This window comes from Austrofundulus limnaeus, unplaced genomic scaffold (genome assembly GCF_001266775.1).
Source record: "Austrofundulus limnaeus strain Quisiro unplaced genomic scaffold, Austrofundulus_limnaeus-1.0 Scaffold67, whole genome shotgun sequence".
Lineage (NCBI taxonomy): Eukaryota > Metazoa > Chordata > Actinopteri > Cyprinodontiformes > Rivulidae > Austrofundulus > Austrofundulus limnaeus.
Window position 1 is genome coordinate 1,747,450 of NW_013952469.1, and position 13,156 is coordinate 1,760,605.

The 13,156-nt window shown below is 38.6% G+C and overlaps 1 protein-coding gene across 1 annotated transcript in view; it reads left to right on the plus strand.

Moving 5' to 3' along the window:
• The window catches only part of radil2a (Ras association and DIL domains 2a), a 37,228-nt gene that overhangs the window by 3,478 nt on the left and 20,594 nt on the right, over positions 1-13,156 (plus strand). The window contains exons 2-8 of the mRNA XM_014010311.1: positions 162-500; positions 1,284-1,519; positions 5,623-5,951; positions 10,798-11,478; positions 11,626-11,663; positions 12,223-12,392; positions 12,469-12,581. Of these exons, the coding sequence (XP_013865765.1) occupies positions 162-500; positions 1,284-1,519; positions 5,623-5,951; positions 10,798-11,478; positions 11,626-11,663; positions 12,223-12,392; positions 12,469-12,581 (1,906 nt within the window). The remainder of the gene's footprint in view (positions 1-161; positions 501-1,283; positions 1,520-5,622; positions 5,952-10,797; positions 11,479-11,625; positions 11,664-12,222; positions 12,393-12,468; positions 12,582-13,156) is intronic.

Here is a 13,156-nt window from a genome sequence, read left to right on the forward strand (position 1 = left end):
GGTCAAGAGACTTGAGACTTGACTTGGACTTGCAAAAAAAGGCTTGCACACATCTGTGGAATGGAACGGCACAAGCTGTTAAAAGCATCAAGTGGTCTGGAGACATAAGAGCCACACGTGTGCTGCTAGTTTTATTTACTTTTTCCTTTGTGCCCACTTAGGTCCAACAAATCGGACAGCACCGTCCGATCTGCTGAGAGCGTCGGCGTCCGGCAGCCGGCCAAGAGTAAAATCCGGCGTCACAACAACAAGCTTTCGACCGTTTTCAACTGCAGCCCCAACCTGCGGGACAATGGGCGGCACGGCCAGGTGGCGGGCGGCAGGAGCCTGTCAGGAGACCCGCAGCTCGCCGACGACCCCGCCGAGTTGTCCAGCCAGTTGTCTGTGCCGGGCATCCTGAAGATCTTCGGCAGTGACATCTGCCAAGGAGCCCACTACAAGAGTGTGCTGGCCACCACTCAGTCCTGTGCCAAGGAGCTGGTGAGGGAGGCTTTAGAGAGGTGAGATGTTCTGATGTGAACCAGGTTTATTATAGCTACTGTAACTGAAATAAATAAAAGCTGTAATATAATGAAAAAAGATAACTAACTGGAACTCTATTATCTTTTTTACAAAAATAACTAAAACTAACTGAAATAATAGGATATCCTTCGTTTGAGTGTTTGTCAGTTTACTTTAAGCCATGTGGACAGATGAAACAATTTTTAAATTTTATTAAGTATTTTTTCAAATCAATAAGTTTCACATTAGCCGCAGGCAGCTTACGGCACCTCGTGTTCTGTAACGTCACTTGTTTACAGTCTGCTGCTGCTCAGCGCTCTGCAAAACGATAACAGCAAAAGTTGGGAGAAAATGACAAAGTCCAATTTGGGATTTTTTTTATGACTGCGAAAAAAATAAAAGCAAGTGTCTTGTAGTGGAAACAGGTGATAAAATAGGTGGAATGCTTCTCGAGGGGAAAAACACACAAATCAAGCTCACAAGACGGCTAACTGTTTGTTAGCAACAACTTGAAACATTTATCTACAAAATGTTTTCTCAGTTGCACCTCCATTGTATCCATCATGAGAAAAAAGTATTTGGAAAAAAAATTATAAAAAGGAAGATTATAGATATTTTATTGACAAAATGATGAGTAAAATCACCAAAKATATGTCTACAACCATTCTACTGTAGAAGAGAATGTCTGCTTGTAAAGAAAGTAGGATCATTTCCCTTTATCTGTTTCCTTTATCCCCCCACATTCTTATAATCCTCCCTGAATTTCTGCTTCTGTTGTTCAGGTACTGCCTGGAGAAAGAAGACGCCAACGATTATGTGCTGTGTGACGTGATTGGTCAGACAGGTGCTGATAACCAGTGGAAGAGGGAGTGCTTCCGAGTGGTGGCTGACAATGAGCGGCCCCTCATGCTGCAGTCTTTGTGGAAGCCCAAGGACGGCTTCTCCAGAAGGTTTGAGATCCAGCGGCGAGCTGCTGTGGAGGAGCAGAGCTTGAAGGACACGGACACAATCACAGCAGGTATTCACGTCGGGCCGCTCTATCAACCCTTGAACCTCTGTTCAGGAATCCTGGACGGTTTCTAATGTGCAGTTACGTAGTGACCCTAACATCTTTATGCCTGGGCTATCAATCACTCAGTGTCTACATGGGAAGCCTTTATCCCTGTCTCTTATTGCGGGCTAACAGCCCTCATTGTCGTGCTTATCACCAGCTAGAGCTGTGGAGACGGCAGGCATGCGAAAGAGGTCAAGAGGAAACAAAAGCTGCTGTGAAGGGCAGGGAGGTCAGAGCGGCCCTGTTCTTATCTTTGTTTTATTTCAAGGGCCCATCGGGTCCCTGTGAAGCATCAAGGCGTAGAGCAGTTCTCCCAACTGGGCCCGGAGCTGCCAGAAAGTTGCTTCTCACTGCCGCAGTGTTTTCTTTTTATCAGAGCTCACTTCCTGCTCAGTGGGGACCGTGCAGCTCTTTGACTTTGGCTCATGTTTGTTGTGGTCCTCGTGTGTGTTGGACCAGCACACAGCTTTGTTGCTGGCTTTTTTAATACCTGGTACTGCTGATTTAGTTGGGCTCCAGTTGGCATGTTAAAACAATAAAAGAAAGATTTTCTATTTTCTTTTTTTAATGGGTTATGCTCTTTTATAGACAAAATAAATCAGTGGCATTTGAAAGCATGCTTAAAGTGCCTGCGGCATCAATTTTTTGTAATAAATATGAATGTATTTTTGGGAAGATAACATTGACAACATATTGTAAAAAAGATTTCACGCCACTGAGATGAACAGTTGGTGAGATATTTGCCTGTGAAGTAACAGGAAGTGATGTCAAAGGGGAATGTCTGAATGTGAGCAGAGCGTTGCTAAAATGGCTATCAACATAGACTGAAGAGAAGAATCTGATGTTTCTTTAGATTATTTTAATCACTATCATAGAGAGATGAGAAAGAGTCATAGTTCAAATAATATTGTTTAAATAAACAAAAACCAGGAAGTTTTCTTTCTCAAAGAGTTCCCCTTTGATGTCACTTCCTGTTTCATTTTAGCTGAGCCAAATTCAAACGAAATTATGCCAATCATGTGACATAAAGGGTAAAATCATGTGTATTATGCCAAGTTTCTTCATTATAAATATATTTTCTTTGACTTTTTGTATTTCATGGATATGACAGGCACTTTAAGGGTGATTGCTGCCAGAATTGTTGTACTTGCTGTAGTTGTTACGAGTGTTGCCCATGATCCCATCTCCTCCTCCTCATCTTTATCCTGCTCCCATTGACTAGGAAAGCTGCCCTTTACCTCCACAGGGTGTTGGGCGCAGAGCCCATTCTGTCAGAGCTGTGCTGAACAATGTGGAAAACACCCGTTTCCACAGCTGATAAGAGCAGCAGAGCTCCGGGTGTGAGTCCCGGCTCTCTGGACATTCCGCTGTGCTTAACGGCTCCCAAAAAGCTGAATAGTGTTTGTGTTACGTCAGATTGCTAGAGCGGCTGTCGGTATCAGATAGAGGTGGCTACGACTCTCTTTCCCTGCACATTTACCTCGCTTTTTCCTCCGCTCCTGTGTTGTGTTTGAGCCGGAGCCAATGCTGGAGTCAGCTCGGTTTACCACAGCAATTTCAGGGGAATTCTGGTGACTGTAAACAGGATTTTATAAACAAAACTTCTCTTCTGTTTGTGTTTTTCTCTGTTAGGATTTTAATGAAGCTAGATAGTTTAGTGTTGAAATGCTGTGTTGCTGTTTTTATTCTGAAACATAATTTTGTTATTTACTCATTTCCTCCAGTATAAATGTTAGTTAGAAGCAGCCACGTGACGTCAAACTGCACCTGTAAAATCTGCCATGTTTGTAACACCCAGCAGAAATCAGGTGCATYTTGCTGTTATGCTAATTTATTCACACTTTGTCTTTTCGTGAGAAAGCTTTCAGATTTGGTTTAGTTGCTACAGATGCTGAATACCCATAATGCACAGGTCTGAGTCCAGAAAGTACACAATAGAAAATAAAAAATAAACATTTAAAAAAGCTTGAACAGATAATTTGGCAAAGCATGTTTTTTAGAACTCTGGCGTCATCACCAAGTACCAGATGAAGGCTATGGACAAGTGTGCACCGTGCAGTCACGTGGGTTGTCTGAGACAGAAATAAAACAAATGTACAAGAAATAAATAAGATCTACTATAAATAAACTGAGAAAATTGACAGTTTATAAACCTACATTATGGCATCAAAGCTCAAACTGTTTTTACATTACTTCCTCAAATATCATGTAACATTATCGCACTTGCTTTTTGTTTTTGCAGACATAACATTGTACTGGTAATTCATCAACAAGGGCTAATACAGGTTTCATGCAGGGTCTTAAACAGTCTAAAAAAAGTCAAAAATTTGAAAATCAAAATTTTAGGCATAAAAAAGTCTTAAATACACCCATATTTTCATCCAAAGTCTTAATTTTTATTTTGTTAAGTCTTAATTTTTTTTACTTTCTATCATTCCAGAGAAGAATTGGCTGCATAGAGTAAAGCACAGTAATCAGAGGATGATACGATCTGTCTTCATTAGTGCTTAGTTTGCTACCAGTCTTTGTACGCATTAAACTACAAATCCTGTAATAACTGCAGGCAAAAATGGCACACTATACATCCATGCTTTTGACCTCTTTGTTGCTACAACCCCCTGCATATGGCAGCTTGTTCACACGTCCAAAAAACAAAGAAGTTCAGTCATGTCTGCTGCGTGTCGTTTAAACACGGGAAAGTGTGTTTTCAATGAGACTTGGCTTATCAGTGATTTTTGCACTTGGTTGAAAGCGGTCCACAGCAGTCAAAATGAAGGTTTCATGGATATGASCATTTCATTAAAATAATTTGGTGTTCATGTATTAAAATGAAATATTCTTTCATAGCAAAGTTGATAGCAATAAAAGGTTTCTATGTTAAAATTTTTRGGACCATTTCAATGTTTTTGTTAATGCCTCAGTTTGGTCTTAAATGTCATTCCTGATGGTCTTAAAAGGTCTTTAAAAGGTCTTAAATTTAACTTACTGAAACATGCATGAACCCTGTCATAAATAGTGGTGATTTTTAAAGTGTCTAACGTGCCCTCATATGTTCTAGACTCCAGTGAGTTTAAAAATTGTGCAAAATTCCTCTTTGTCTTTGGAAAAATAAATGATAAAAGATCTGACCAAAGTAGTTAAGAAGTTCTTTCYAGTTAACTTTACTGCTGTGACTACAACATGACACACGGCCTTATTGATTCTACGTAGTTTAAGATAAAATAAAATTTTAATGCTGTCAATACAAACACACATTTTATGTTAAATAATTATAAAGTTAAAAATGTAGCAACTTTTGGACTCTGAAATTGAAGAGGCCAGAGCCTGGTAATCTTAGGTGATTTATTTTTAATGTTAACTATGACAGACAGCACACTAACGACACAGAAAATCATGTACACAAAGAACAACTATGTACTTACCAAATTAGTGTACCATAAGACCATAAGGATAAATAAGAGCTGACGATGAACATAACAAGTTATGAGACATGTTCAGAATCAGTTATAAATGTCTTTGGTTAGCAGGTTTGCTAGTTGAGCAGAAAATGGAGTAAAGTTGATCTGAGCATGCTCAGAATGTTAGGCCTAACTCTTTACAATGGAAAATCCCCACCACTTTCCAATATTTAACTTTTAACTTATCAAACATTTTCTATCCAAAAGTTCACATCACTAAATCAAGATGAGCATAAACAACAAATGGATGAAAACTAAGTTATCTTCACTTGCAGACTGTTGTATTTTACAGTGTATGGGTAAAATATAACATAGTTTCTAACTTTGAAGTTTGAAGAATTACCTTTTCYTCTGTGATAAACCTTCTCTTTCTTGTGTTTTACTTTGTTGCATTTAACCTCTTTGTCCACTCATAGCTCTGCTTAGTACCAGAGTTTGCACTGGATCAACCACCTTCTCTGTTAGAGCCCAGAGTTCAACAGTCCATGAATGCCCAGTCTGTTGCAAACGTGCAATTGTTTATTTTTTATACTGAAATAGGTGCATCTTAGGTGCAAACAAAAAATAAATAAATAAATAAATAAAACCCTGTTCTTTCTGTGAATCCAGGTATCAATGCCCAGGCTCGTAAACTTCAGAAGAACCGTTCCAGGGTGGCCTCGCTGTTTGTGGACAGCAGCGGGGAAGATGCAGACAGTCCCGGGTTCTGGAGAAGCTTGAGTGAAATGGATCTGTCTGCAATGGGGAAGGAGGCCAGCCGGGCCAAACAGAGTGCGCTCAGGGAGGACCTGGAAGTGGAGGCAGACAAGGAGGTGCTGCGGCTCGGCATGGAGAAGGAAGAGACGGAGAGCAGCGATGACAACACCACCCAGTACTCCATCCACCCACCCTTTGACTTCCCCTACTTCCTCCTGCTGCAGGGATATAACCACAGACAGGTAGGGCACAGAAACACTTCCAGGTGATATTAAAAATATCCAAAGCCAAAACTCATAATGACTTTATGTACATTTTTGTTTTATTACTTGTAAAATAGTACAAATACATTTTTATTCACTTGGATGTGTTCTGGGAAAGGTGCCAGCAGCTGCCATAAAATGCTTTTTTTTTCTTGATAAAGTTTTTAAAGTTTCGTTGGTGATCAGATTTTATCCTAATGTTCATCTTAACATCTTAATGCAGGGCTATTCAACTGGTGGCCCACGGGCCACATCTGGCCCACAAGTGACCAAAGCTCGGCCCGCCAATTGGTTCGTTCATCTCTTTAGCCCAAACCCCCGAAATTAATTTGTTATTTTAGCTAACCGTAGACATGTTTGGTATCTACAGAAACGTCATAATCTTGACTACAAGCTGGTAAAAAAAATAAACATTTATGCACACTGAGGATAGTTAAAACTACAAGCAGTTGATGATAAAGCTATGAAAGTGAAAATAAAATTGGTTTAAAAATTTGGCAAGTCAGAGATGTCAAAATAATATTTGTGTCAAATAGGAGGCATAATGTGTTCTTTTTGCTTTTAATATTGTTTAATTATCACTACTTTTATTACATAGGGTTCTCTGTGTTGTAATTATGATTAAATACAACAACATAAACTATTTCAAAGGTAACATATTTTTGTAATACTTGGTTTATTTAAATAATAAATTTAATTGCTGGATGTTCAGCCCCTCAGCTGTTGACCTGCAGMAACTGTGGCCCCCGGAGCAATTTAGTTGAATAGCCCTGTCTTAATAATAATATTTATTTGCATGTTCTTTTCTAAGTGCAAACCAGATCCAGTTATTACAGTGGATGGACAAATGTTAACATAAGTACAAAGTATAAATACTTACAAATAATGAATTCCCAACTATTCAAGAAACATATCAAACAAGTAAGAAAAAGATACAATTTAATTGACGTAATTTCAAACATATTAGAAATAACTTGCCATTGGAAGCTTCCAAATCATATTTAAATGCTGTGATTCTTTCTCATATAAATTGCTGCATGAAGAGTTGGTCCCAGGCTAGTCGGACCACACTACAACCAATAGAAAGACTCTATAAGCATACTTTGAAGACCTTAGATAAAACAATTAAACTTAAACTAAAATACTTATAAAATACTATAAAACTTGATTTTTAGTAATCTTTTCCTGTTAAATCAATAAATCAAATCAAATCAATAAATATTACAAAAGTATGACATTTTGAGCTGGGAAAACATGATCTTGTATTCAGATTTTTTAACAGGTCCTTCACCATTGAAGGACTTTGTCCATTTACATCTACAATCAAATATAACTAGAGCAGTTAGTAGGGGAGACTGTAAAATAAAATTCAGGAAAAGTTCTTTCAGTCACTTGTTATTTTCTGTTCGGGCTTCAAATTCTTGAAATACGCAACCTTTACAACTTAGAAATATATCGTCCCTTAACTCTAAAAAAAAATCACTTAGGCAGTTGTTACTAGATAAWCAAAACTGTATTCATGTCTTGAATAACTCTTAAATTACTGTGTTTTACTCTCTCTCGGATGTGACTTGTTTAAAAATTTTATTTAGTGTTTTTATTGTAAATTATGATACTTTTTAGCTGTTGAAATCTGTCWTAAATGATAGGTCATGCATGTTGTAATGCATGTTAGTTGTAATTTTTTCTAAGCTTTTACATCAACCTGCTAGGAGACTACAGATAAAAATCTGCTTTTTTGTCTAAATCTGGCATATTGATGTGATGTTGATTAATGTTAATTGTCCCTTTAGGAAATAAARACAAATTCAGACCTCCTCAGACACAGAGTGAGAAAAACACTATTTTTTCCAACTTATCTAAATATGTAATCCACACTGGTGTCACTGTAACATGAAGCACAGTTATTAATAAACCTTGGCATTTTGGTGTCAGAGTTCTTATGACTTATCATTCATGTGTCATTTCTTTAAAAAGCTTTTGAGATGAATGTAAAACAGAGGATTTCCTGTCTAAGTTTAAGAATAAACTAATAAAATACAGAAAAAAACATACGTTTTTAAATCTGTGCACTTCTGAAGCAGTGAAGAGGCTTGGCTCAGACCTCAGAGGATCTCTGCTGACAGTGTTTACAGACAMCTTAACACAGCGAGGTGGAAACAAGTGAATGAGAACCTTGAATTGAACGTCTTAAGTTAAGAACCTCYCGGGTAATGAAACAGCCTTATTTACCTGTGTGGTAAGAGGATTGGCAGAGAAGGGGCACTTTAAACTTAACATGCATTTCTCAGAACGGATTTCTGAGGTGGAGTAAATAGAACCAYGAGAGTCTATTTTAGCTCCGTCTTCCCCACAGGATAAGCTGTCTGTGATCATGAGCCAACAAAGGGACGTGAGTTCACCAGAAACTGAAAGGGAAGCCTCAACAGAACACAGAGAGTACCCTGACTTCTCTCCGTTTGTAATCAGCGGTTTGAACTGCACCTGCAGACGTCACTGGTCAGGTCAAAGCTCTATCTTAGACCGACTGTTTCACAGCAAACCAGAAAGTCAGGCTGTGGTTTTGGCTCAGCTCCCTACCAGGAACAAGAACCTTATTCTAGTAATGTTTTTTATTTTATTTAATTTTATTTTTATTTCTGCTCTCTGGGTAGGATGTTGGTCGCTCTGCAGCCAACTGAGAGGTGAGGCTGACRTGATCTGAGTCTTAACAAGACTGTTTCAGAAACACCAGTGGTCACAAAACAGGAACTGAAAGTCGTGTTTCTGACACCGTGTTGTTATTGGAGAAAGAACTCAATCAGGACTTCTGCAAACTATTATTCTAATTATAGGTTGAGTTGACATAGTGCCTGTGGAAGTTCCCCAGACCAAAACTATTTTCAGTCATTCATTCTACAAAAACAAAACAAAAAACAGAAATTATTTCAACTAAAGTTGTTGAATTAGCCGGTATAATTGCAGTGTTTTTATTTAAAAGTAACATTTAAAGCCATAGTAGCTGTCAAAATATTCAGTTCAAAATACAATACAATTCAAAATAAATATGTAATTATTCAATATTATTTGTGCATCATCTATAATTAAATATTAAATACAGGTCATTTACTACCAAACGTCTACTGCATAACCTTAATAAATGAGCAAAATCAGCAGTAAAACAGTCAGATCAAAAACATGCAAATATGATGTATTTTGACAACTATTATGACTTTATTAAGCAATTTAATTTGACCTGAGCCTGTTTGATTTTGACCTCTGAGACCTCTCTGAGTTTTTGTTTGACAGAAATAAAAATAATTTAGCACAGCTGTGGCATTAAGGCCTCATAGCTCTGACCTGTACAGGTGATGATGCCATCGCCTGACTAACGCTGTTAATGTGGTGACCCTGAGGTCAGAGACTTCATCAACCTGTAATCTCTTCCCTTCTTGTCTCGCTTCAGGCTTCCAGCCCCAGCCTTATTTTTACCAGCTGATCCCAGAGCTGTTTACACGCTGGTTCATTTCCAAAATGTTACATAAGGAAATCTGTCACATGCCACACACTGACAGACTGAGTGTTTACTTTAAGTGAAGCAGATTAGAAGAAAATTGTTATTGACACGTTTTAAGTGCTGATGGCTTCCATCTCCTTCAGTGTAAAGGAATTGTTTTTTTCCCTTGTATTTTTAAGGAAAACAAGTACTTTGAGAACACTGGGCCTCATGCAAGAARATGTTCGTATTCTTATCCTAAATTTCTCTTACTTATGCCACGTCAGATTCAACAAACTRTTCTATCTTCAGGAAAAGTGTGTAAATGAGCTGCGTAAACTAAAGAATGTGTATCAGGTGCTCGTGCATAAGGAGAGGAGATTAGCATAATCTACCACCCCAAAAACACCATAAAAGGCAACACTTCCTGCCCGACATACCAGGAAGTGTTCATTCATAAATYACATCACAAAGTAAAAAGAAGAACTTCACGAGTTCGGAGATCGAAGTCCTGCTGTCAGAGATCCAGAAAAGAAAATCTGGTATTTTTAGCAGGTCAGCTGTGGAATTAAAGGAGCTGCTAAAGCCGAGGAATGAAATGTGCTTTTAATGTCGTGTCTKGGGTCGTACAGTCACAGAAATTAAATTCTAGTCCTGCTCCGTTCTTCCTTTGGTCAAATATTTTTAATCTAAGTGTAAGCAACTGTGTTACATAGTTTTCATTTATTCAGAAGAGCAGTCGCGCACRGCTAGACCCCACCCCACCCCCCGACCGTTGCAAGTGTCAGATGCGTTTCTGAAAAAAAAAAGCATTTTAAAATGTCTCCAAACTTCAATTAACTTCATATTAATATTGTGTGCTATTCAACAGCATTAATAGCCAATTTAATTTAATTTAACCAATTTATGTTGTTAGTCTACATTAAAATTATAATTCCATTTCAAACAGAATAACCTATTGTCAACATAATTATGGAGTGTGATTTATTTCCAACTCTAAATATCTTCAAACTAATGAAATATAAAGTTATTAGTGAAGAAAACCCGTCTGGATAACAGCAGACTGACTGCGACAGGTCTGGACCACTCGTGACTTTTGTTCGTATCTGAAAAAAATCTTAGAATACGAAAACATTGGTGAATGATAAGTTCTCCTAAATCACTCGTACACACAACTTAAGAACAAATCTGTTTGTACGAACGGTTCTTYCATGAGGRCCAATGTTATTGATATTTCTAATGATCGTTTGTTTAGTTATTAGTTCAAGCCTGTTTGTTGMTATTAATCTAATTTCGACATTTTTAATGAACAGGTCTTGTTTGGTATTGATATGAACATTTGTTTTTCAGGATTTTGTCATCTACCTGATGAGCGGGACCACCACCATCTTCGGCTGCTGCAGGGAGCACTGTAACGGAGAAGACGAGGAGAGGTTAAAAGTGGACATCCTTCTTTTTGCTCCTGATGTGTTACCGCAGCACTGCTGCGTCAAACGCCTGGACTCTAACAGCCCAACACCCACAGGAAAGCACAAAAAGACACTTACAATGCTGAAGCCTCTCCACAGTGCTCCTGTGACCAGAAATGGTTTCCTTCTGAAAGAGGAAGTRGAACTGAGTCCAGGGGATTTGGTGGGCCTGGGAAAACATTACTTGTTCATGTTTAAGGATCCTACCAGCACATCAGGACCCCTCAACTCTCCACCTTGGATGACCAGACTCTGCCCGAACTTGAACTCTTGTTTGTCGTGTGGCTCCACCGTCGCCGTTAAACAGTTCCAGAGGAAGCCGTTAGCATCTCGATGGAGAGACCTCGAAGGCACGGAGGCGTCGTTAAGCTACGAGCTGGAGCAAGAAGAAAGAGTTCTTCAGCAGATTCTGGACACGGTAGACCCCAGTGGGAGTGAGCCAAAACTGACGCCAGCTTTCCTGCTGATTCTCTGCATCCAGCACTCGGCCTCCACGTTCGAGTTAACGCACTTCAGGCAGCTGCTGCTCAGGATAGCCAGCCAGATCCAGCTGGTCGCATGGGTAAAGATGAAACCACTTTAATCTGAAACTTCAGCTWTTCTTGCAAGAAAATTTCAAATACGACATATTAATCTCTGAATGAAAACTAAATATTCCAGAACATGATGTTTGAAATGAATATTTTGTTTATACGTTACAATTTTTCAGGAGAAGACAAAGAAACTTGCTGCAATCCAGCCAGAAATGTGAGTCCAGAAAGTTTTCATTACGTCTCTGTGGTCTGTTTCTTGTTATTATACTCTGATTCCTTAAATATTACTAGATATATATTTCTAATACAAATGATGCAACTTTCATTAAGAATATCTTATTTGTTTGCCAAAAAATTAGGAAAAAAACTATAACAACAAAATCTTTCTTTTACTAGTAAAAAAAGGCTCTAACCGGTTTTGAAAGTGTTGCAACAAACTGTAAAGAACTAGTCAATTAACTGATAGTTTTTTATGTTTTTTAAATCAAATGTAAGATATCTGAGTTAAACCTTAAAACAAAAGATTCTCATCACAGCTTGAAGGTTGAAACACGAGAACAGATAAACATACAGATGTCTGTTGATCTAAAAACAAAACTGAGGTCTGAAAATCACAAGAGCATGTGTACAGAATCAACAAGAAGAGATTTTTATCCAATAATGTTAAAATGACTCCTCAGGTTGAATTACGCTGAATTGTGTGATAAAACAGATGATTTTGGTGTTGTATAATTAGATATAACTCTGATTCCTGATTGGTCCTTTCCTGTCAGGAGCTGTGGTGATGGGCAGCCTGAGCAGCTTCAGATGCTCAGCATGAAGGAGCTGATCCCAGGTCTGCAGCCGCTGGCGCTGTGGATGGCCAACTCCATCGAGCTGCTGCACTTTATCCAACATGAGGTTCCTCAGCTGCTACCCTGGAGGCAGAACCGCCGGCACGCAGGTGGTTAGACGCACTAACAGCTGTCAGACCTGTTGTGTGTTTGCATTATTGAGACAAACTTTGATGTTCTTCTCAGATCTGCTGGACTCTGAGCTGTCCTCCACTCGGACCGCCTGTGAGGAGGCCATGACAGTCCTGGAGGAAGTCATCATGTTTACGTTCCAGCAGTCCGTCTACTATCTAACAAAGGTAAACTCTCACACGAGCACGCAACACATAAAACTTAACCGTCACAATGACTTTAGCGTGTTTCACATAGTTTTAGACCTGAGTGTCTGTCACATGTGAAGCAGGAAACGTGACTGTGTAAACAGAATATTCTGTTTTTGTTGAGCGTGTTCCAGACAGAAAGCACAATAACAGAATGGAAACACAAACTCTCAGTCAGGAAAGGGCTGTGAGGTAGTGAGTGGGGTGTCTTTTCCACTCGCTGCAGTGTAAACACTGTGATATCTCCAACTTACAGAGGCTTCAAAAACACCCTGAATGCTTGGTTTGATGAGACCCACAATGTGAACATCTGAAGAACAGATACAGTCTTATAAAACCAGAGTTGTAAAGTAACTAAATATAAATACTTTGTTATTGTAGTTAAGTAGAAATTTTGGTTATCTGTACTTTTCTTGAGTGATTATTTTTCAGCCTACTTTTTGCACAATTATCTGTACTTTTACTTCTTACATTTTTAAACAAGCTAAGTAGAAATTCGTTACTCCTATTTCATTTCAGCTCATTATTCTAACATGTATATGTATGTGTATATA